This window comes from Quercus lobata, chromosome 9, assembly GCF_001633185.2.
Source record: "Quercus lobata isolate SW786 chromosome 9, ValleyOak3.0 Primary Assembly, whole genome shotgun sequence".
Classification (NCBI taxonomy): domain Eukaryota; kingdom Viridiplantae; phylum Streptophyta; class Magnoliopsida; order Fagales; family Fagaceae; genus Quercus; species Quercus lobata.
Genome location: NC_044912.1, coordinates 12,790,562 through 12,816,280, shown reverse-complemented (window position 1 = coordinate 12,816,280; position 25,719 = coordinate 12,790,562). Strand labels below are relative to the sequence as shown.

The following is a 25,719-nucleotide window of genomic DNA, read 5'->3' as shown; positions in this document are numbered from 1 at the left end:
ATACAACCTCCCTTAAGATCTGAGGGCATTAGTGGAGGGAGAGGCATGATTTTAACACTTGCTAATATAGCAGCTTGTTTGTGGTAGAAAAAAAAAAAAATATATATATATATATATATATATATATATATATTGTCAATGGTTGGCACAAATAACCAAAAAGGTATTAAAAAAAAATGTTTCAAATTTTTTGTATATTACTTTATCTTGAAAGATACAACATCACAATTTTTTCACAAATTGTTAGTGTAGGCAATTCTTATTGATTCTAATATGATTTACCACTAATATTACTTTTTTACTCATCAATAACTATTTATCACAATTGCAATTTATAGAAAATGTTGTAAAATAGTTTGTAACTCTAGCATTTTTCATCAAATTTTATCCACTAGGAAAAAATCCTCTTTATCAAAAAAAATCAAAGTGAATAAAAAAAATATAAATAGAAAAGAGTAAGTCACTTTTCTATACGTACAAATACAAATAATATATTTCACTTTTCTATTATTCTTGACATTCCCATAAATATACAGATGTGAGACAGATGTCCTTCCAAATATTCACTCCCACCTTTTCTATAAATTCAATCTTTCTTCTAAATTTCATTAAAAAAAAAATTTTTTTTGAAAGAAGTCTTTCTTCTACAAGTTTATCAAAAAACAAAAACTTTCTTCTACAACGAAAATCAATTCTGAACATTCTATTCTCAGAACATGGGGCTGTGTCTAAAACTCAGAACATCCCATGTACGTTTTCCTACCACTCTTATTAGTGTTTTTTTTTTTTTTTTTTTTTTTTCATATTTTTAAATGATCAATATGGTTCTGTTTTCTATGTTTTCATTGTGTATGTCATTTTTGCGTTCCCTGAGGGCTAGGTTCTGAGTTAAATCTCACAAAGCAGATGGTTTTTTGCTGCTGTGTTTCGGTTTTAATACAATGTTTTCTTCGTTTTGTACTTCTGTTTATAAGCATTTCTTCCTTCTTATTGAAGGGAATTAAAAGTTGACATTTAAATTAATATTTTGATTTTCTTTTGTTAACGTTTACAGGTACTCTCAGCGATTGTTATCTTGGGATTACTAAGTTTAAAAGTCGCAGAATGCCAAAACAAACATCATCATCATCATCTTTATAATAGAGTTAATGGTGAGTATCCAGCAATAAACTGTCGAAAGCACAGTGCAGTTTTGACGGATTTTGGAGCAGTTGGTGATGGAAAAACATTAAACACAAAGGCTTTTAATGTTGCAATTCAGAACCTAAGCAGATATGCATCAGATGGTGGGGCACAGCTTATTGTACCACCTGGTAAATGGTTAACTGGAAGCTTTAATCTCACCAGCCATTTCACCCTTTTTCTTCATAAGGATGCTGTTATTCTTGGAACATAGGCATGCTTTTTATTTTTATTTTTCCTTTTTTATTTGAGGTTTAATATTTTTCTGGATTTGGTTGAGTTTCTTGGTTTGAAATGGTTTATGGTAAAGATTATATGGAATAACAGGTCAGTAAAATTTAATCTCATCAAATAACGAATGATATTTTTTTTTTTTTTTTTTGTGTGAGAAAAATGATAAAATAATTTTAAATGATATGAAAACATTTCTTTTACCTTTAGTCAAGTAATACTTTAAAACTCTACTATAAATATACTCTTTTTATTTTAAAAGCAAATGGTGGAGATCATTCTCTCTAAAAAAAATGGAGGAAATCAATTTCTTATTTTGATTTAGTTTTTTTCTTTGATCCTAGGACATCATTCTCCATCACATTCTTTTAAGAAGAGTAAATCTAATTTGAATTAGAAAAATTATTCACTTCTATGAGAAGAGTCATCCCTCCCTCCTGTTACATGGTGTTCTCATCAAAGACACTATTTTACTTTGACAAAGAAACATAGGCTCTAACCAAAGAATAACATATCTTGTAGTAGTAGGAGATATGATTAAAATAATGTAAAGAAAATAAGCTATTTCAAACACACTAATAGTTGAGGGCCCAAAGCTTGCATAAAAACATCAAATCTCTTAACAACAAACTATGAGCTACTATTTTTCTCAACCAAAAAAAAAAAAACTATAAGCTACTACATTAGTAATCCTAGTAATTATATTGATAGACCCAGAACTACAGGATGACAAGCTTGATTTTACTTAATTACTTCGCCCTATTTACATTTTTCCTTTAGATATGAAACGTGAAAATGCTCTCATATTTTGTCCAAGAAATTAAAACAAAGCAATTATAGCATGATAAGCAAGAAACTGCCAAAATCAAATTGTCACAAAAGGAATTGACCGTTACTTGTTCTTAATCTTTGATCTTATCCGAAGCTAAAAACAAGGAAGACACTAGCATAAGTTATAATTAGTAAATGAGTAATGCCATGTCCACCATAAATAAATAAATAAATAAAATGATACATTTTATATATATATATATATATATATATTCTATGTTTATCTTACTATCATTTGTGTACACATAAGTAATGAAATGGGCAGGATGAGTTACAATGGCCTCTTATTCCTGTGCTGCCTTCTTATGGAAAAGGAAGGTGTTAAGAATATAAAGTGTGAGAAAGACTGAATAGTCTGTATATAGATGTGTGTATAATAATGTACAATAGAGAGCCTTATATAGACTAGATATGTGTGCAGTACAAGTAAAAGAAGTAAATCACAAGTACAGTATACTGGGCTAAGCCTAATGGGCTAAACTAGTCTAAGCTATACACTAACATCCCCCCTCAAACTCGAGGTGGCAAGGAGGAAGCCAACTGGAGTTTGGATATAAGATCTCGAAGACGACCAGGCGGGTGAGTCTTGGTAAAGATATCAGCAGGCTGGTCAGCAGAGGAGATGGAGAATAACTTGAGATTTCCTTTCTTGAGATGCTGGCGAGTGGTGTGGCAGTCGATCTCAATATGCTTAGTGCGTTCATGGAAAACATCATTATGAGCAATGTAGATAGCACTACGATTGTCATAATAAAGAGGAGTGGCAGTGGGCTGTGGCGCATCCATGTCAGCCAAGAGCCAGCGAAGCCAAACAAGCTCACAAGTGGTGTCGGCAAGGGCACAATACTCAGCCTCAGTACTAGAACGGGAAACCACATCCTGCTTCTTGCTGCGCCACAAGACTAGAGAAGTACCTAACAAGAAACAGAAACCTGTGATAGAGTATCGATCAGTCGGATCACCTGCCCAGTTAGCATCTGAATAAGCATGAAGCTCGAGAGGAGTAATATAGCGGAGAATCTAAAGAACAGCAGCATAGTGGACAGGACGAGGTACATCCATGAACTTACTAACCATACCCACGGCATGTGAAATATCCGGACGAGTAATAGTGAGACAGATCAAACTACCAACCAACTGACGATAACGAGTAGCATCGGATATAGGTTCACCATCCAAAGGTGTGAGCTTTGCATTGTATTCCAAAGGAGTGGAAACAATCTTATTATCGGTGACACCGGCTTTAGAGAGAAGATCAGAAGCATATTTAGCTTGGGAAAGATAGTATCCATCAGAGGATGAGGTAACCTCAAGCCCAAGAAAATAGCTGAGAGTGCCCAGATCTTTCATCTCAAAATGCTGACCAAGGAAGTGCTGAAGAGAGCGGATACCTATAGAATCATCTCCAGTAATAATCATATCATCAACATAAAGAAGAATAAGAGTGATACCAGCAGAGGATCTTCGAATAAAGAGAGCAGTGTCATGAAGACTCAAAGTGAAACCCTGCTGAGCAACAACTGAGCTAAACTTTTCAAACTAAGCTCGAGGAGCCTACTTGAGGCCATAAAGAGCACGGCGAAGGCTGCAAACTTGATTGCCTGAGTGTGGATAGCCAGGGGGTGGTTGCATGTGCAATTCTTCATGGAGGTCTCCATTTAGGAAAGCATTCTTCACATCCATTTGATAAAGAGGCCAACGGTGAACAGCAACCACAGCAATGAGACATCTAACAGATGTAAAACGAGCAATAGGAGCAAATTTTTCCTCATAGTCAATATACCATACTCCTAAGTAAAGCCCTTGGCAACTAGGCGAGCCTTGTATCATTCAAGAGATCCATCAGCCTTGGTCTTGATCTTGTAAACCCACCTATAACCTCCTACAAACTGACTAAGAGGCAAATCAACCATATCCTAAGTGTGATTCTTATGAAGGGCATCTAGTTCTTCATTCATAGCTTGCTGCCAAAGAGGGTCAGTATGAGCCTCACGATAGGTGTGAGGTTCATAGAGAGTGGCAAGATCAAAAGAGCAATGATAATCAGTGAGATAAAGGGGAGGAATGTTTACCCGAGTGGAACGACGAAGTTCAGGACCAATAGGAGACTCAGGAGAGGGTGGTGCCACAGGTACCTAGTCAGGGGGGTCATATGTCGGAGACAGAACCAGAGATGAGTCGTCTGGAGAGGCAATTGATGTTGAAAAATCCTCCACAAGTTCAGGATAGAGAGGGAGGAAAATATCAGTAAAAATGGGAGACTCTAAGGAAGAAGATGCAGGAAACTGCTAAAGACTCGTAAAAGGATGATGTTCCCAAAACTCAACATGACGAGAGAAACGAAGGCGATGAGAAATAGGATCATAGCAGCGAAACCCTTTTTGAGACACACCATAACCAAGGAAACAATAGAGATGAGTACGAGGTTGGAGCTTTGTTCATTCATGAGGAGGAAGAGAGACAAAGCAAGCACAACCAAAAACCTAAAGAGAGGAGTAATCAGGAGTTTGACCATAGAGAAGCTCAAATGGTGATTTGTTATGTGTAGTTGGTGAAGAAATACGATTAATGGTGTGCACAACAGTGAGTGCAGCCTCACCCCAGAAGCGTTCAGGAAGAGAGGCTAAAATGAGAAGGTTGTGGACAACATCAAGAATGTGACGATGTTTTCGTTCTGCACGACCATTTTGTTGAGAGGTGTAAGGACAAGACCGCTGAGGAAGAATACCATGTCTATCTAAAAAGAATAGGAAAGATTTATCATTATATTCTTGAGCATTATCTGATCAAAAGACTTTAACGGTGCGATTGAACTGTGTTTCAATCATTTTATGAAATGTTTGGTAAATAGACACAAGTTCAGACCTATGGTGAAGCAGATAAATCCAAGTATACCGAGAAAAATCATCCACAAATATGACAAAATATTTAGATCCCCCCTCAGTGGGAACAGGTGCAGGACCTCAAATATCAGAATGTATAAGACCAAAAGGGGCAGAAGAAAATGAGTCACTTTTATTGAAGGGCAATTTTGTTTGTTTGCCAAAATGACAGGAAGTACAATCAAATTTTTGAAACTGAACTGAACCTAAATGACCTTGAGAAACTAACAACTGAAGATGAGATAAGGATGGATGACCAAGACAAGCATGCCATAGATCAGGTGAAGAGGTGGCAGTGGTAGCAGCTGCAAAAACAACTTGTGAAGGAATCTTCAAGTCATGAACCTCAAACATGCGACCAACCTTACGGCCTGTCCCAAGTACTTGACCCGTCTGGGGATCCTGCACATCCACACCATGATTAGTAAATAGAAGATCTACGCCTAATTTGCAAAGTTGACCAACAGAAAGCAAATTGAGGGATAACTTTAGAATATGAAAATTGTCACTAAGGGATAAACAAGGAGAAGAGATTGTTCCTTTATGACTAACAGGCATAGGAGTTTCGTCAGCAGTGTAAATGGTGAATGGATGTTCTAAAGGTGCCTTATCAGAAAATTGGGATTCATCAGGAGTCATATGGTTATAACATGCAGTATCAAAAAACCAAGGTTGTTTACCTGAGGTGACAGAAAGGGCAGTGGAAGTGCGGGATAAAACCTGTTGAACAACTGCCTCAATATCAGCCGTAGTAATTGAGGAAGTCAAAGATGGACCTGTAGGAACCGATGGATCTGAAAGACATACAGCAACCGCTTGAGGAAGCGAAGCTTTATTCTGCTCTTGCATAAATTTCTGTAGCTTACGACAAACAGAGATGTCATTGCCTTTGACACGGCAAAACTTGCAGTGAGTACCTTTGGAAGACTGAGAGGTGGGACGCCTAGAGTTTATTCGTGAAGGAACAGTGAATGCAGCAATGGGAGGCTGTGGTGAGGGTGTGGCCAATACATGATCAGATGATGTCATGTGATAAGTAGGCCGACGATTCTCCTCAAAATTGAGCTCCTTTACTGCAGCATCAAGAGAAGGAGTAGGAGACCGGCTAAGCAAAGAAGCCCTAGTAGGCTCAAAATCCTCATGTAAACCCATCATGAAATGCATAAATTTACGGCGATCCCGATATTTGACAAAGAGCTCAATGTCCTTAGAACACACCAATGGAGGATCTGCAGCAGAGAGTTGTTCCCACATAGTAGAAGTCTGAGAATAAAAATCAGAAATAGACTAACCTGTCTCTTGGTGCATTTGATAAAGTTTTGATTCAATGTGAAACTCCAAGTTTGAATCATTAGTGCAGTTATAGTGATTGGCCAAAAATTTCCAAGCAGCCTCAGTAGTTTCAAGACGAGGAAGAAGATTATGAATGGAGGGAATAAAGATAAACCAAGACAAGATCTTACTCTGAATACTCTCCCATTTCTCTAGACGTTCTTCATAATCATCTGTTGTAACAGCAGTCTTGGAAGACTCTTCAGCATCTGTGGCTTTGGACTTAGGGTTCGGTACTGGCTTAGGAATTGAACTAGTCATATATCTCCACAGTCTATGACCCTTGAGAAAAACAGTCATATTTTGAGACCATGCATGATAGCTAGTAGGACCATCCAACATGATGGTGATAGGACGTATGATATCTCGTTCACTTTGTTGAGCCATAATAAAGAAAATGACCAAAAGGTGAGATTTAGAGACCTCAAATCTAGAAACGAAGCCCAAAATTAGAATCTACGCAAAAAACTGAGCAAGACAGGTCTTGTTGAAAAATTTTGACTTGGTCAACGATCAACGATTAAAGTCAACAGTCAAGTCAACGGTCAACGGTCAGGTCAAGTCAAGTAAAGGGATGACGTGTGCTGACGTGGCAGTGTGACGTCACACTAGGGCTGGCGTGGCAGTCCATGAAACAAAGCTGGCGCGTGGAGCGCGTGTAAGCACGTGGGGCCCGTGGAAGCCATCTGGTTTGGCGCGTGAGTGAAAGTGACGACACATGGCGGCGCGTGCTCGTGAGGCAGAAAATTCAGGCGGCGCGTGGAGGCACGTGTGATGTGTTTTCTGACTGTTCTTGGTTGGGTTTTTCTCGAGATTTTCTGTTCTGTCACTCAATGCCTTTGCTTTTACAGTTGGATGAGCAGAACAATGAGATCCGAGAGGTGCTGGGATTGTGGGCGTGACGACGGTGACTCGCTTCTGACAGTGGCTATTGGATGAAGACGAGGGCAGCGGAAGAACGCCGGAGATGTCCACAGGAACCAAAAAGTCAAAGGAATGGCTCTGATACCATGTTAAGAATATAAAGTGTGAGAAAGACTGAATAGTCTGTATATAGATGTGTGTATAATAATGTACAATAGAGAGCCTTATATAGGCTAAATATGTGTGCAGTACAAGTAAAAGAAGTAAATTACAAGTATAGTATACTGGGCTAAGCCCAATGGGCTAAACTAGTCTAAGCTATACACTAACCGAAGGGATGCACTTGGTGGACGGTTTAGTTCTCTCATTTATGGTACAAATCTCACTAACGTCGTAATCACTGGTAATTATAGATTAATTAAGCCTCTTAATTTTCTATTTTTTGGATAAATATTTTTGGCTTTAACAAGCCTAATGGAAACCATTTGTATTGGCATTATATTAGGTAACAATGGCACGACTGATGGCCAAGGTTCTACTTGGTGGAAGAAGTTCCGTGCCGGGGAATACAACGTGACGCGACCATACATGATTGAGATTATGTTCTCTGATCAAATCTAGATATCTGATCTCACTCTAATTAACTCTCCATCATGGTTTGTCCATCCCATTTACAGCAGGTTTGATTGTGCTCCTCTGACTAAGTTTATCCCAAGCAGGCAAGCACATATGATCATAGCACCTCTACTTCTTAGAATCCTGTGGTTGTGATTGCAGTAATGTACTAGTCAAAGGGCTCACAATCCTTGCACCAGTTGATTCTCCTAATACAGATGGTGTAAACCCAGGTATGTTTAGCACTTGTCCTAATTGCTTTGATTAATATTTAGTTGAAAGGTTAATTACTTATTCCCTTGCCATTCACCTAGTTTAAGGAGTAACGATAGAAACACAACTTTTTTCTCCATATTTTTCGCCTAAGGTAACAATTTACGATTGATATATCATCATTTTCACATGACATCATTAACACAATTTACGATTGCTGAATTTATGTTCTTTTTTTGTGTCCAGATTCATGCACAAACACTCGTATCGAGGACTGCTTCATAGTCTCAGGGGATGACTGCGTTGCCGTGAAAAGTGGTTGTGATCAATATGGAATCAAAGTTGGAATTCCTACACAGCACCTGATCATTAGAAGGCTTACCTGCATATCCCGTGACAGTGCTACCATTGCTGTAGGCAGCGAAATGTCTGGTGGAATCCAAGATGTTAGAGCTGAAGACATCACAGCCATTGATACTCAATCGGGAGTTAGAATTAAGACTGCTGTTGGAAGAGGGGCTTATGTCAAGGACATTGATGTAAGAAGAATGACCTTGAAGACCATGAAGTATGTTTTCTGGATGGCGGGCAATTATAATCAACATCCAGACCCTTTCTTCGACCCAAAAGCAATTCCAGAGATTAAAGGAATTAATCTTAGAGATGTGGTGGCGGAGAACATTACTTATCCAGGAAGTCTTGCTGGAATTCAGGGTGATCCCCTTCACTGGAATATGCATTTCTAATGCGGCCATTACTTTGACTGAGAAGCCAGAAGAATTACTGTGGAATTGTACTGATATTTCCGGAGTGACAAGCAATGTAACTCCTAAGCCATGTGCGTTGTTGCCTGAGAAACAAGGTCTGAATTGTCCCTTCCCTGAGTATAGGTTGCCCATTGATGATGTTCAGTTGAAGATTTGTTCTGCTTGATGATGTTCAGTTTAAGACTTGTTCTGCTGCCCATTAATAATTTTCAGTTGAAAACTTGTTCTGCTTCCAATGCCATCTTATGAGATTGAAATGTACTTGAAAATTCATGTTTCAAACATGTTGGTTGAGAGAAAATCGAGTGAAATAAGAGTAGTTTGACAAGACTTTTTTTTGTTGTTTTATCTATGATCCATTTTGTTACCAAAAAATTAAATAAAGAAAAAATGGAAAGTTTTCTACTGTTCTCTCATGCAGACAAGTCTTCCAAGTGTGTGCAAGTTAAGAAACTAGTTGCAAATTTTGCAATTTGCAAAGCAGCTTAAGTCGCCCCTGATTTTTCCATAACTTCTTTGAACATTAAAGTATAAAACAAAGCCCATGCAATTGAAAAAAAAAATTATTATAGAAATTGATTGTGCCAGATGTTCAGATTTTTACAAGTTCTATTGAATTATATCCTGATAACCGCTTGTTAGTCTGGCATTATCTGCCAATGTTGTGTTCTGGGTTCAAGAATTTTCCAATTAAGACATATTATGGATAGTTTTATCATTAGGATATCGTAGAATATGACAGATTCTCCAATCTAATTAACTATGGATAGAATGAATACAATAAAGTCATAACTCATAAAACTAGATTAGAGAAAACATTTCCAATCATAAATGACTTAGGAGTGCTTCTCTTATAAAGATTTGTCTCAACAATGAAATTCAAAATGAACAAACATCCTATGGCTTAAGCTTATCAATAGAAGAAATATAGTCTTGATAATTGTCTACAAGAAACTGTACCTTCAACTCAGAGACCTTCATGATCAGTAGTGTCTTTTTCAACATCATTTACTGGAAGTGATTCACTGCCGCTTTCACCATGATCTGTTCTGTCAGGATCATCATCTGATATGGCAACAACCCTCTCTTCTAGGTAATTATCATGAGAAGTTTCTCTCCTATTCCCGGAACGCTTAGGATAGAAACAAGAAAAAAGTGGGATTGTCAGAAGAAAAAAGGAAAGCAAGTAGGATCTGAATTTTGGAAGAAGAAACAGTTTGTCCTTACATTATTGAGTATCATGTCACATGGCTCAAGCATGTGAATCACATCTTCCATATTAGTCCTATCTTTTATATCAGGATCCACACATCGAAGAGCTACCAAAACAATTCGTTTGAGTTCCTTTGAGCAAGGTATTTCTGACAATTTAGGATCCACCACATTATCAATTTTCTGATTCACAACCATGGACTTTAACCACTCAATCAAATGTGGCTGCAATGAAGAAATCCAGTCAAACCATAATCTAGTATATAAGATTGATAAGAAAAGAAGTCAAAATTTTCAAAATTAGGCCTTTGTACTTCACGTTGATGGCAATCTAAAGGGGTCCACCAGAGATGATCTCCATAACAAGTATCCCAAAACTATAAACATCAGTCTTCTCTGGGAATTCGTCAGTTGAATCACATTCTGGAGCTACATAACTGCAGACTTTTGAAATTTTAATATTAATTATTTTATTTAAAAAATTATGCTATCACAAATCACAGGTTTTGATAGCAAAGAAAATGAATAAGCATGAAGGATTCAGAAAGCAGAGAAACTGACCCTAATGATTCCATAATTATGTGACCCCATTCAGGACCAAAAAGCTTAGCAAGGCAAAAATCAGTTATTTTTGGATTCCATTGGTGATCAAGGAGTATATTGCTTGATTTTAGGAATCGATGAATGACTTTTGGTTCTAGGTCCTCATGAAGGTAGGCCAATCTGCAGAAACAAATTCTTTTCAACTTATATGGCATAAACTCATAACAAAGAATATAATGATACATCTAAAATTTAGGTGCCACGTATTACCCTTTTGCAATTCCTTGGATAATTTTCATCCTTATATTCCATGGTAGAGGACTGACTTCTTCTGAATTTTCATGAAGCCACTGGTACAGATTACCATTATCTACATACTCATATACAAGCATCCTAATTGAAAGGAAACTCATGTCAAATGTTTGAATATCTTAATCAGTCAATTATGGATAAAAAATGTTCATAACGTTCATCAAGTGGAAAAAGAAAAATTATGTGAACTTATTCTATAAGATTAAAAAAAAAAAAAAAAAAGGAAAATGTTTTATACCTGATAGTTCCTTCAATACAGTATCCAAGCAACTTGACAAGATTCTTGTGCCTAACTTGCCCAAAGGCCTCCACTTCTGCTATGAAGTCCTCAGCTTCGCAACTGATGGTTATAGTTCCATTAAAAGATATTACTTTTTTTTTTTTTTTTTTTTTGCTCAAAGATATACACACTCACTACAAGCCAAAAATAACAATTGGTCAAAGACTTAAAGCACAAAATTCTTTGCCAACCTACTCATAAGTTTCAGGTTTATCTTCTATATTCCAAATCATTTAGCATCAACAGCATAAATTAGACAAATTTCCATCCAAATCTGAAATTTAAACCTAAACTCCGTTCTAGTTGCTGGAAATTTAAACCTACCCAACCGTTTAAGGCATAAAGCATTTGCTGACATGGAATTCAGATCTTTGTTCTAGCAATCATTGGCAAAACCAGACCTTGTCCAACTGAAACATTTGAGACAAAAGTAAGGGCATTGTTGGATGATTAGATATTCAATTTTCCCTGGTGCTAAAATGTATGTTACTGTTATTTAATTTCAATAGGACGGCTGAGCAAGAAGACTCGAAGAGATTATAGGAATTAGGATTCTCAGTATATTTCTTGTGTAGTTTTGGCTGTTAAATATCTTTTCTGGAGATTACAAGTGGAAACTGAGTAGGTAGAGCATTTCAATGCTGTGTTAGTATGCAGTTCCAAGAATACATTGTGCTAAGTGGAAACTGAGATCATGTCTTGCAGAACATAGAAATGAACTAACCTAGGATTACAAGTAGCACCTAAGATATCAGCATACATTTCAACTCCCTTTTGTCATTTTGATTTAATTTTGCTTGAAATTCGGCAAACTAACTCTGCCTCTTAGTCTACAATACTTCTGTGAGATCAATAATTGTTGAAACCAGAAAAGTAGAAAAACAATTAATGAACATATTGATTCTTTCTTAGTAGCTTAACAATCATATATATTGTAACTTTTGTGTTTTGGGTTAGTGACACTTCTCTATTAGCATTTTTTATTAACAACTAAAAGATACCACTTGTATATTAACTAATTGAGTACTCATAATGGATTGTAATTGATAAAATCTCTCTGTTATTGAATAACAGACCTAGGATCTAACCCTTGCCTACACCAAAAAGAAACCTACTGATATATTTTTATCTAATAATAAAGAATAATTATCATAGAGCAAACACTGTAAATTCAAATCCTATTGTATTTTTAAAAACAAAAACAAATACTCCATACCTGCTACTCACTAGTTTCTTCACCGCGACTCGCGTGTTATTCAACAAAATACCTCGATAAACAATCCCATTATCCACCGTTCCAATCACATTCTCTCTTGCCAATCCATTGGTGGCCATCTCAATCTCCTTTAAACTAAACCTGCAACCCCTCCAAACATCCTCAGCCATTGGCAAGTACCTAGCAAACTCTTCCAAATCAGTGACGTCACATTTTTTAATTGACCCTGTCCAACGTTTCTGACTAGACCAAGGATCAGACAACAACACTGGGTGTCCCTTACCGCTCCTACTGTTACTATTGTTCATCTCAATCTCGTACATGTTACGTGAGAGTAGCCTCCTATCAAGGGACGATAGGCTGGAACTATGGTAAGGATGATTCTTGGAAGCTATAGGATTTGACATACAAAATTTGGCTTTGTAAGACTTTCTTCTTCGAAGATAACAAATGAAATATAGACATACAATGATACCACTGAGAACAACAAAGAATATTGCAATGATAACAAGTATCAAAGCCCATAATGGAAGGTTAAAGAATGAGGTATGGTGTGAAAGCTTTCTTTTAACAATGTCAAAGAACATGATTAGAGAGAGAAAACAAAGAGAATAATGGGATTCTACTTAATGTGGAAATATAAGAGAGCTTAGGTTTTTTTTTGGAAATATTAAGGTAAAAATATCAGAAGCGTTTGTGTTAGCTAGAACTCGTTTGGGATAGATAGAATTGAAAATTTCAAATAGCAAACTAACCGGCGAGAGTAGTGGGAAATCTGGGTGACAGAAGTGTTGTGGGAGTCCATTCACATAAAGCAATCAGTGACTTTCATTGCAATATATATATATATATGTTATGCTAGGAACTATTACGTTGCATTTTCAAACATGTAACTTACAGATTAATGTATATCCAATTATAAAAAGGTAATTCAAATATTATACTATATTAATTATCTTGTTGAAGTGAAAATACCAACTACATTCATCACTACACTACCAACGCCATGAAACCCACTTAGTCCAAACCAATTCTACATATCAGGTTAGTTTTTTTGTGGGTTGGTGGACTAGGTTGAGTTGGATTAGAATTTTATTTTGAGTCTCAATGGATGACTCTATAGTATAGGCAAGGCAGTCACCTAAGACCGCCAAGTAAAAAAACGCTTCCAAATTTTAACCAATAGAGTTATTTATTTCATTATAATAATATTAATTAATCCAAATATTGGTCAATAAAGAAAATAATTTTTTTATTAAATGAAAAACAAGAAAAAGAGTAAGAAAAATGCTATGTTCACAACATTTTTCACAACAAATCCTAAATGGCAGGTTGTTACAGGTTGTTATTAGTGAAAAAAAATGTAATTTCAATAGTGGGTTTAAATTAGAACGAGTAATAACTTAACGCCTAGGATTTTTTGTGAAAATATCGAGAATGTAGCACTTCTAAAAAAAAAAAAGCAATACACAAAAACTTTCATAATATTTTTCACAACAATTAAGTTGATAAATTTTTATTAGTTCTCATTTAGGTTCACCACTAATATCACATTTTTATTTACCACTATCAATATGTCATATCAATAAGTGTGAGAAGTTTTGACAAATTTTTTTTTTTTTTTTTTTGTGTCTATAGACTTTCTCAAAAAAAAAAAAATTCTACATGGTTTATGTTAATTAGTAATTTTGCATATAAAACAAGATCATAAAGTTTAAGTAATATTAAATTTTTAAAAGATTCATATTTAAATATATAAAATTTCCTCAAAAATAATATTGATGTACTAAGAATGCCTTTTTTTAGGCTTGAAATTTTCAAGAAATTTTTTTTTAAAATTTTTAGAAAGGATTCTTCTATCTTGAAACTGCAGAAGAAAGTTTTTGAAGTATAAAGTTTTTGAATTACTGTCCATAGTTCCTATGAACGGGTTTTCTAATTTTTCGTTTTTTTTCATAACAGTATTAAAAAGCATGTAAATTATAAAATCCACTTCCTGATGAGAGTAGTTGAAAGAGTTGGATACTGACTATATAGTGCCACTCTGTTTTCAACTCTCTAGGCTGAAATCTAGGAAATAATCGAAAGTTAGGGCCAATGGCATCAAAATGTGAAATGTGGTGGTTAGTGGAGACAACATTACTGCCTATATATAAGACTCCAATCAAGAATATAGGTAACTCCCTCAGCTAGGACAATAGAATGCCTTCTGTCATTGTCACTTACAAAAGAACTCCTTCATTATTTAATGTGTTCTCTTTTTCTAGTTCAAGCATTTTCAATATGAATAATGTCTCTTTTGTATGTGTGTGTACATCACAATGTTTTTTTGTAAAACATTTGCGATATCTATAGATTAATTTTATCATCATTAATTCCATTTTAACAGTGGGGTTGTTTATCTAAGTTCTAAATGGGGTTATTGTTAGTTTCCCCTTCCTTTATACCCATTATCTTTCTTACAAACTGTAGTTCTTCAATCTCTTTTTTTAATCCTTATGTTGCCCTATGTAGTAATTGGATTATATTTTTCACTTATAGCCGAAGCAAGGGAGACATGGTGAGGTTCTATGACCAATATTGACATAGACGGTTGCTACTTTATCCATTTGTAAAGCAATTCTCCAGAGGGGAAGATTATTTGTTGTCTCCAGCATGTGTTTCTAGAACCTACTTAGCTTTCCATCATTTTCTATCATCAAACAAGTCTGATTTTTTTTTAAGAAAAATAAATCGTGAGTATTCCAACTATAATTAAAAGAAGAAATTGTAACTATAATTTTTTCCACTTCAAATCAAATTGAAGCAAATGGAAGAACACCCAAATAATAATTAACATTTGCGCACATGAAAAGAAAAGAAGAGGTCTGGCAAGGTCATCATCATTTGTAAGAACAAATAAGTAAAACTTGAAAAAATAAAAATAAAGATTTACATGCTCAACAAAAGTCAATGTGAAAATCCAAGAAAAAATTCCATCAAAGCAAAACCCTATATTATAAACTCAATAAAAAATAAAAACAAACAAACAAATGGCACACTAAATCAGCATTCATAATATCCCAGTAAAAATATCATACCTTTTAGATGGGGTAATCCATGATTCTAAGGTTTAGACTTTGAAAACTTGAATCTCATAACAAGTTCCACACTGCAACCATCAGTTAACTTTTGTGGGGAGAAGTCTGAAGTGTGCAATTTTGGAATCAAGAGAAATGAGCATGCATGGGAAGGAATGGAAAAAGAGGTGGAAAAGAAAATTTGAAAAACTCAATGGAGGGTGTGGAGTGCAAAGTAATGAGAACGTATATTAGGAAGTTGAGTAACATTAATGTACTAAATTGACCCTATTATCTATTATTTTAAAATATGATAAGTTTGATGCAAGGGAGTATTTTGGAATTAAAAAAAAAAAGGAATCCAAACAAAGGAAGTCCTTTAAATAGTAGATAGATTAATACGATCCATTATTTGGAAATCCAACTGAAGGAGGTCTTCAGCAAACCACAAAATAAGTTCAATTCTAAATCTTCTAATATGAAATAACACTAGTTCAAAATTGAAGCTATTTTATTTTTTTTATAATTAAGCCATAACTAATTTCTAGTTAACATAAAATTTATAAAATTTCAAATTTAAAGCTACTTTTTTATGGGAATATAAATGTGAAATCACAAAAATTTGAAAATTTGATGGAGAGAATTTATTGAAAGAACTAAAGTTACAAATAGTTTTTATATAGCAATATATCTATTTCCACCATAAACAATATCCAACCAAAAATAAATAAAACGAGTTATTTTGTTCTTAGTTGGCATGATTTTGTGGTTAATTGCCAAAAACTCTAAAGCCTCCGATAGGACTACAAAGCCTTCTAAAGCAATAGTTGTACTCCTGTGTAAGCCTTTGTAATTGGATCAAAGTTGTAGCTCATATTCTTTATTTCTAACATTCCCAATAGGATTGTAACGGGGCAAGACAAGAAAAACTCACACAAACCTGGAGTAGAGTAGGTCAAGGCAGGATAGGATGAAGGCAACTTGTCATCCTAATTAAGATCCCATCACCTCTTAACATTCCTGCCTAGCACAATCTTTCTTCTTCACCATAATCAAAGTGAGAGAAAAAGTATACTTGTTCACATATATTGATTCCAAAATATGCCATTTTGTCCTCTAGTTTGTACAATGGAACAATGTCATTTTCTCAAGTCTTGATGAAATTTAAGGGAACTTGGGGGCTTGAAAACAGGACAATAAATTTTGATTTTTTTTTTTTAATGAATATTGTTGTTATATTTTCTGGTACTGAACGTCTGAAAGATAGACTTTTGAAGATTGATACTCCATTTGGCAGTGACCTAATTTCAAGCAAAAGAATCTTTTTAAGTTCAGAATGCAAATACAGCTTTTGAGTGAGGAATTTCAACAACCATGCTTAATGGATGGATTTTGTCGAACAATTTGTTTCTCTACACAATAATATCATATCATAACAACATATAGTATGTTGTTATGATTCACGAGGCGCTAAGCTTATCATTCAAATTGATGAAGTTTGAAATTTAAATAATTATAGTTGCGGATTATAATTTGCATTATTTCAAATTGTATTCTTATTTTCAAATTGAATTTAGATGGAAATTGCTTCCTATTTTTTTAAGATTAGATTGTGATGAGGTCATCTCATTTTTTATTACTTATATACATTTTTTTCATGATATGGAACCTCACCAAGGCAGGGCCCTTTAGACTCATCACTAAAAAGTAAACCACAGATATACAACCCCACCTACCAAATGAGAATTAAACAAAAAATAAACTCTAAGATTGTCTTTCTCCCTCTTAGGAGGCTAGTCACCTTGAATCCACTAAACTACCATTCTATTTTATCAGTTCATAACAATAACAAGCAGACATCAGTGAGAAACATCAAAGGGCTGCAAAACCAGCTCCGCCACACCTGAAAATAAATGACTAAAATTACTTACCTCCATCACCCTCAAATATGAGAAAACCCAATACCATTCCTTAGCAAAGTTCAGGTCGTTTATGGAAGATAAATTGACTAAAGTTTTTCTCTCTTAATTTGTTGTGGTCTAACGGCATTATCTTAAATTATGCATTCAAGCGTACTTTACTGCTGTTATATAAGTGGCAGTAGAGAGTAGTACTAGTAAACCTTTTTGTCCTCCCTACTTGATATACCATGGAGGCTTTCAAATCATTAGAGTAAGTGAATTCTTTTGTTAGAATATTTGACTTTTTTTTTCTTTTGATATTACATACGCCCTTGGTGAGTGTTAAGCATAAGACCTTAGCCTCTATCTTACTCTTACAAGGGAAGATGTGCCATTTGAACTAGAACTCATCAGCATTCTAAGAATATTTGGCATGGAAGAGGAAAAAGAAGGTAGGGTGTATTGCGAAATTCTTCCTTAGTTAAACAGTACACGAATGGCTCCATATCAATTTATTTCACATATGAATAATAGTTTGTGTATAAGTATCTGGAAATGACTTGCATAGAGTGTGCGCTGATCCATGAATCACCATGAAATATCTTTTCACCATCTGAACTAATATGTATAGGGAATTTTTTGTCAAACACTGATCCCATGTACAAAGAATGTATTTCCTCTATAGGTAAGCATCCTGCCCTCAGCACCAACACACCACAAATGGCCTTGCAGCTGCAAAACTCCTCTCATTCCCGCAGTTTCCCACACAAACTTGAAAAGCCGAAGAGCCCTGTCCAATTGCCTCACCCCACTCCAGACCATCTTATCCTCTTCTGTAGTCAAAATCTTTCCCATGTACAAGCAAAACCTATCCTCACCACCAACGCTATAAATTCGACCGCATAAATCCACTTCAATATCTCTAGCATGTCCATGGAGGTAATATAATAAAAGAGTAAACAAGCACTTGGACGAGTGGCCCAATGTCTTGGAGAGCTTCTTCTGCACTAGGCTTTCTTGATGCCGAGCTTCTTTGTATCCAATACTTTTATCAATCAATATGTCCTTGATTTGAGACAGTCCTTCTTTCATGACCTCAACCTTCCCCACAAGAAGACATAATTCCTTTTCACTTTTCAAACACTCAATGAGATCATTGAACATCTCAAGAACATCTTCCCATTTATGTGAAGCAGAGGAGCCAACAACTTTTGCAGGCGCAAGCCGCATCCACGAAGCAGAATCATGGTCAAAGGAAATAGCTGTGTCAGCCAGGAACTTTAGACAGCTAGAAACAATCTGCTGACCCATCTTGGTCCCTTTGCTAGAGCATTGACAACTTAACAAATCCAACTCAGATTTCAAACCATTTAGTATCTCCTCAAGTGTACCTGTCCATATCCGCATTTGCGTGACCTGTGGGCATATTGTGTGCCGAACCACCTTCCTTTGTTGGGCAGAAATGTTCAGGAAGTTGCACACTTTAGTGAGTGAATTCACAATCATAGGCTCTCTTTCACTAGGTTCACTGAAACAAACAAATGGGGTGCAGTTGTTACTTGCCGCCAATGATAAGGCCATCACATTTTTCTGAATCTTTTGCTGAATTGATGGAGACCCAATAAAGACCCTGGCCAGGGACTTGAAAGTTTGCATTTTGTGCTCAATTTCACCATCAAAGACAAATGAATTGTCCCTGACATGAACTACCCTCCCATCAAGCCAATCCACATTTCTCAACAAGTGGCTCAATTCTGTTAACTTTGGAAACTCCTTCTCATACCATTCACAATGTAAAGGCTCTTGATGGGATACTTCTGAACAGTGATATAGCATAACATTCATATAAGCAGCTCCATTTTGCTTAGTTTTTAAACACTTTGCACCATGGACAAGCTTCTGTATATATGTGTGCACCATCATAAGCCAGCCCAGACTCCTTTAAATATATAATAAAAAAACCTTTTGGATCAAAACCCAAATCCCACCTTAACACATTAGCTGTAAAATTTCGTTTGGACCATTCATCGAACATGTAGTGTACATAATATCTTACAAAAATAATTGGATTATAGTGAGAGTCAATTGAAGAAAGTAAAAAATAAAAAAAACACGTAATGACAAGGAAGAAAATCAAGATAAAGAAACTAGCTTACCATAACCATGTTCGATGCTGGCAGTGCTAGGCTATACTAATCAGGGACAAGTCTGCAATTTTAGAAGCTACGTGGAGAACTTAAAAATTCGACCATTTTTTTTTTCTTTTGACATTACTTGGGCTTGATTTATGGGTCCACAGTCCACTAGTGTAATATGTTCACTACAATGGGCCAGAGCTCAATGTTTAATACACTCTGCAAGATTTTTAAAAGCCCATGTATAATATTAACATCTCTCTCTTTTTTCTTTTCTTTTTTTTCTTTGTTTTAACTACAAATTTGGTCCCTCACTTTCACGCTGAATATTAATTTGGTCCCTAGCGTTTCATATGTGTCAATTTAGTCGTTAACCTTTTAATATTGTACTAAAATAATCTTTACCATGGATGAAAAATATTTACATGATTAACAGGCAAAATAAAATATTATTTTCATACCACATCAATTGTCACGTCATCATAAACTTTAAAAAGAAAAAAAAAAATAGTGTAAACTAAAAACATAGAACTTTCTTTTCCTTTACTTTCTCAGGGATCATTTTGGGGTTAAAAACCCAAACTGAAAACTCAACTTCATTCATTTTCCCAAATTTTCCCGGCAATCAAACATGGAAAAAAAGGGAACTTCAAAGCTCATGGAACCATTCTTAAATCCCTATTCCCAGATTAAACAATAAAACTTAGCATGTGGTGGAGTGGAGAGCAGCGGCGAGATTTCTCTACCTAGTCCCTACTATCTTTATTCAATGGCTAGTCATAAGGAGGAATCATGTTGGAAATCTACGGCTTTTAATTGATATTTGTGTGGGGTCACTTGCCGATGAGAACTATGGTTTCCTCCTAGCTAATAATTCATATACAAACTACGTTTTCAATTCTTTAACAAATCACCTCCCCAAACTCCCTCACAATCCTAATTCCGATTTTCTCAACAACAAGACTTTCCCACAAATGGAAGAGCACCGTCAATGAGGCCCCACCCCACCATCCAAACATGCTGAGTTTTTGCTGTTTTAATTTGGGAATGGAAATATCATGAGCTTCAAAGTTTTTTTTTTTTTTTTTTTACATGTTTGGTTGCTGGGAAAATATGGGAAAATGAAGGAAGTTGAATTTTAAGTTCTAACCCCAATTTGGTTCCCGAAAAAGCAAAAGGAAAAGAAAATTCTGGGTTTTTAGTCCATAAATTTTTTATAGAAATTTCTTATGATGATGTGGCAGTATAGGTGGCAGGAAAATATAATTTTATTTTGATTGCTAGCCAAGTTAGTATTTTTCATCCATTACTTAACGGTAGAGATCATTTTGACACAATACCAAAAGGTTAGAAACCAAATTGATACATATGAAATGTTAGGGACCAACATTTAGCCTAAAGGATAAGGACCAAACTTCTAATTTACCCTCTTTTTTTTGGTTTTATGTTTTAACTTCTTTCTTATTTTTAAGTTTTAACCCCTTTTTCCTCCAAAAAAAAAAAAATAAATGAAATATAACATGCTACATATTAGATCCTAGTTTACGTCCTCTGAATATCTGATGACAAGTTAATAGAAAACGATTTCATTGAATTTTAGAGCTTCAATGTTGTAAAATTTAAGGAAAAATAAAGGAAATGATTTATTGTTTCATTTTCTTTCTTCTTTTTCTTTATTTTGGGTTCTATAATGCATGTTTTGATTGGAATGCCAATGTTTTGATTAGTTATTTCTTGTCTGAATGTGATATTGAATATGAAAGGAACAATATTATATATGTTATACAATTGGAGTATGATATGGACCTTGTCACTATTAAATGTGTTATTCTCTTTCTCAACGATTATGGCTGTAAACATAGTGAGATAGGGGTCCTGTTAACGGATGCTATGTATTAATGAGAAAAATGCATTGATTTTCATGTAATTATCTATAAAAAGTACATTAATTATTTGCAAAATAGTACTTATATGGTTATTAAGAATATTTTTTTATCAAAAAGAAATTTGATTTGTAATATTACAATTTTCCTAATGTAACAATTAACAAATGATCATTCATTAACAATCATGATAACTTAATTATCCTCAAATTTTGGATGTTGACTTCTACTTATCATCCATAAACAATCATAAAAGCTACTGAAATTCAAAATCCAGTTGCTCAGGTTCTTAAGTTATCAATTGATCATCCCCACCATAAATTGTATCCCCCGATGCTCACCTCTTTGGACGTTAATTTTAGATATAATGGTCTATCTTTTTGTAAATGAATGCTCTAAAGTAGTAGTTAAGGTGCATTTTTTTAATTTATTAAATAATATATTTATATATTTTTGAAGAAATAAAGTTAAGTTGTACACATATATCCAAAAAGTACACACAATGATAATAATTTGTGCATGTAAGCCAATGAATCATTAACAATTTTTTTTTTTTTTGAAAAATGTGTCATAATTGAGTATTTATTAATTCTCAACTTGTACGGGCACTCATTAAAAAGACCCTTATTCCTATGTATTGATGAGGTAAATGCATTGATTTTCATGTATTAATTATTTATAAGTAGTACTATAGTGCCAAGCCCAAAATACTAAATGAATTTTTGAATTTAAGTCCCAATTTACTTGTTTTGAGGGGTATGAAATTTCCTACAATGGAAAAACCTCTAAAAGCCAACCCAATGGCCCAAAATAAGATGTTTCAAGCCCAATTGGAATTCTTTGACCCTGTGCATGTGCCTCCCGAGAAGACACAAGATAAGTAGTATTGAGTTTACTCTTTTTAATGATTCCTCTCTTTTCTCTCATGTATCTCTCTTTCCCACAAAATTGCCAACCCCCTTTCTCACACCTTTGACCCCTATTTATAGACTTCTCTAAGTGGGCTTGTCATGATGAGGGGGTTGCCTTTTTCATGTTGGTGAGTCCTTTAAAGATATATTCCTGACTAGATGAGACCTACTTCTCATGACAAATGTGACTCTCTTGAAACTTGCACCGTTGCCAAATGATGCTTGGCAGGCGATTTCTCCCAAGGCACTACCATTATCATCCTATATAGACTCTGACCTAGTACTGGACCTCGACCAAGCACTGGTCCCCCGAATTGATATGGGCCCCAACCTTACATTGGGCCCTATACTCTTAAGCATGCAAAGGTTGATGGATTGGGCTTATAATTGATGCCTGTACAAGTGCATTGATATTTAAAAGACAATTATTATATTGTTATAATTTACAAAATTTATATAAGAATTTTTTTTACTAAAAAAAATATGTAACAAATGATAATTACCTTCACAATTTGGATATGATTTCTGTTTATCATCCTTTAACAATCATAAAAGCTTCTAAACTTCAACATTCCTTTGCTCAAAATCTCGAGTATTTTCAATTGATCATCTCCATCATGAAATGTATCACCCAATGCTTACTCTTTGGATGTTAAATAACATTTCAAATGTTTAATCCGCATCAGATCTTGCAATCATTACAACATATGAATATCATCCTCTTCGTTTTCAGATTTTGTGCCATAAAATATTTCTCCATTATGCATTCGCGGTTATACGTCTAATCCATTACAGATATATATATATATATATATATATATATATATATTTATAGTAGAACAAAATCACATTTTGACATCATCTTAAGTAACATGAAATAAATTGTGACAATTAAGGCATGGACATCTCAGTGTGCCTTCTACCCTGGTCCCTGGACATGTAAATGTAATACATAGGAGCTCATCAACACCTTTTTCATACTCTAATAATTGTTCAATAACAAGCTGAACCCAACTTTAATCAATTAACACATGCTTTCCACAAAAACATACTTTAATCACTCAAAAACTATAAGAATTTTTTTCTTGATAAGTTTATTAAAACTTTTGAGAAAAGATCATGGTGGAATACTAAATACAAAAGTTTTAGTAAAAAATTATCAACCACTATTAGAAAACTAAAATATGTGATCGAAAACATTATATAAAATTTACTGGGTATAAGGGCATACAGGTGTAGCATTTAAGGGATTATGGTCAAGGACGTAGCTATGCTTGGAGTACGGAAGGCAATTATTGCCTTCCCCCCCCCCCCCCCCCCCTCTCTAATGAGAAAAGGCGAAATATAAAATATATAAAGTTTGGATTTGAATTTTCATATTCCATTTTTGTTCAATACTTCCATACTTTCATAAAAAGTACACTTTCTTTATTCAAATTTTCATTAAATTTTGATTCTTTTTGTGAGTTTTTGTTTGGATTTTAAATGATTTATGAAATTTATCTTAAAGCATTAACATAGGATAATTGCAACTTAAGGGTCTGTTTGGATAGAACTTATTTTGCTAAAACTGAAAATTAAAAACTGAAAACATTGTAGCAAAATAATTTTTAAATGTGTGAATAGTGCTGTGGAACCCATTTTTAATGAAAAAGTTGATAAAAGTGGAATTTGTGGGACCCGTGAACAGTACACAAGTGCACTGTTCACAGAAGACCGAGTCAACAGTTGCGGCTGGAAAGAGAAAAAAAAAAGAGTGAAAATGCAGACGTAGCACTTTAAGTGCTATCCAAACGAACACTAAGGTGCAGTTTGGATAGGGCGTTTGCGCGTCTACGTTTCCTCTTTCTGCGTTTTTTTTTTTTTTTTATTCTCCCCAGCCGCAACTGTTGACCCGGTCTTCTATGAACAGTGCACTTGTGCACTGTTCACGGGTCCCACAAACTCCACTTTTTATCAACTTTTTCATTAAAAATGGGTCTCACAGCACTATTCACACATTTAAAAATTATTTTGCTATAGTGTTTTCAGTTTTCAGTTTTCAGTTTCAGCAAAATAAGTTCTATCCAAACAGACCCTAAGTGTTTGATAAAGTTCTCCAAAGAAGCTTGGGATAAACACACACACACATATATATAGATATTCTTTTATAAGTAGCTTGGATAAAAAGACATGGTTGTCTTTGGGTTAATCTAGAGCTACAATATGAAGGTTTAGGCTATAACAAATTTTTTAAGCATTTGGGTTTGAGTGTATATCGCCCCCCTCACTTGAAATCCTAACTCCGTCCCTATTTAGGGTTTGTGGTTTTAGGATTTAGGGTTTGAGGTTTAATGGTTCAAAGAGTTTAGGGTTAAGAATGAGAAAACCGCCCTCACATTCTTTTCATAGAGTACGTAATCAAAGAAGTTTCATTATTTACTGTAGTGATGAAATTAAGTAATAAGATCTACTGTGTCTTTAAAAAAAATTTAGTTTTATTTTTGTAACCCAAAAAAAAAAAAAAAAAGTAGTATATCTAGAATACTAATTAATGACTCAAAAATAATAAAAGTCTTAATGCTAATATTAATAAACAATCCTATCCAAAAATAATGATAAAAATAATAAACAATACCTAACATTGCTATCACGAATAACAATGGAAGGTATTTTATGAGATCAACTCTTAAGATATTTTCTCCAATACCAACAAGGTATCTTAAGAAGGTCTCGTGAGACCTCTCATTCACAATATGTGGCATTAGTATTCTCTTTTATGTTTCATCAACCATAGTTTGCTACATATCTGTATTATTCCATATAAAGTAGTAATTAACATTTAAAATTGAAAAAAAAAAAATTAGGCATTTGTTATACTACAATTGGTGGAGAAAAAAGTGTAAACACTAGTCCACTCTTAGTGTTCTACTAATCGAAAAAAACTATACGGGAGTGCAATAATGTCGTACTCTCTATTAGACTCACTATTTATGTGAGAAGAGGAAATACGACATTATTTATATTTATTAAAATCTTTATAAAGCAACCAAATTAAGTTTGATACAGAGAAAAGACACTTGACGAATTATAATTTGTGCATCACAAAATGAAACACATAATACAAGTTTATCTCCTCAATTCCATGAGTTTCTATTTTCCTTGATAAGCATGTTGACAGATAATAATAAATAAATAAAAACTGGTAGTGACAACTAAAAATATAATTAAGTGGCTGGATTTGTACTGTGTAACAAGAGAGTATTCATAAATATACATTGTTAATGTGTATGGTAATATCTCTTTTGAGAGACATGAAGAAAATATAGAAGTTAATTAATATAATTTCAGAAAATCATAAGATCTTTAAA

General features: G+C 34.6%; 1 protein-coding gene and 2 pseudogenes across 3 annotated transcripts; 1 reads left to right on the top strand and 2 right to left on the bottom strand.

Moving 5' to 3' along the window:
• The first annotated feature begins 716 nt into the window (after positions 1 to 716).
• On the top strand, positions 717 to 9,094 carry LOC115961242 (annotated as a pseudogene).
• Positions 9,095 to 9,768: 674 nt separating this feature from the next.
• LOC115960634 lies at positions 9,769 to 13,118 on the bottom strand (annotated as a pseudogene). Its single transcript, XR_004085213.1, has 7 exons — positions 12,481 to 13,118; positions 11,223 to 11,324; positions 10,943 to 11,065; positions 10,691 to 10,852; positions 10,444 to 10,566; positions 10,145 to 10,354; positions 9,769 to 10,049 (listed from the first exon to the last, which is right to left on the bottom strand). The product of XR_004085213.1 is annotated as a probable serine/threonine-protein kinase At1g01540 (transcript).
• A 4,762-nt stretch (positions 13,119 to 17,880) lies between these two features.
• LOC115960466 lies at positions 17,881 to 19,719 on the bottom strand. Of its 2 annotated transcripts, none has more exons than XM_031079393.1 (2): positions 19,597 to 19,719; positions 17,881 to 19,491 (listed from the first exon to the last, which is right to left on the bottom strand). In XM_031079393.1, exon 2 carries the CDS (start codon positions 19,361 to 19,363, stop codon positions 18,083 to 18,085), a length of 1,281 nt encoding a protein of 426 aa, XP_030935253.1. In that variant the 5' UTR covers positions 19,364 to 19,491; positions 19,597 to 19,719; the 3' UTR covers positions 17,881 to 18,082. The 2 variants fall into 2 exon arrangements, with proteins under 2 accessions (XP_030935253.1, XP_030935254.1); XM_031079394.1 differs by having other exon boundaries at positions 17,881 to 19,339.
• Between the last annotated feature and the right edge of the window lie 6,000 nt (positions 19,720 to 25,719).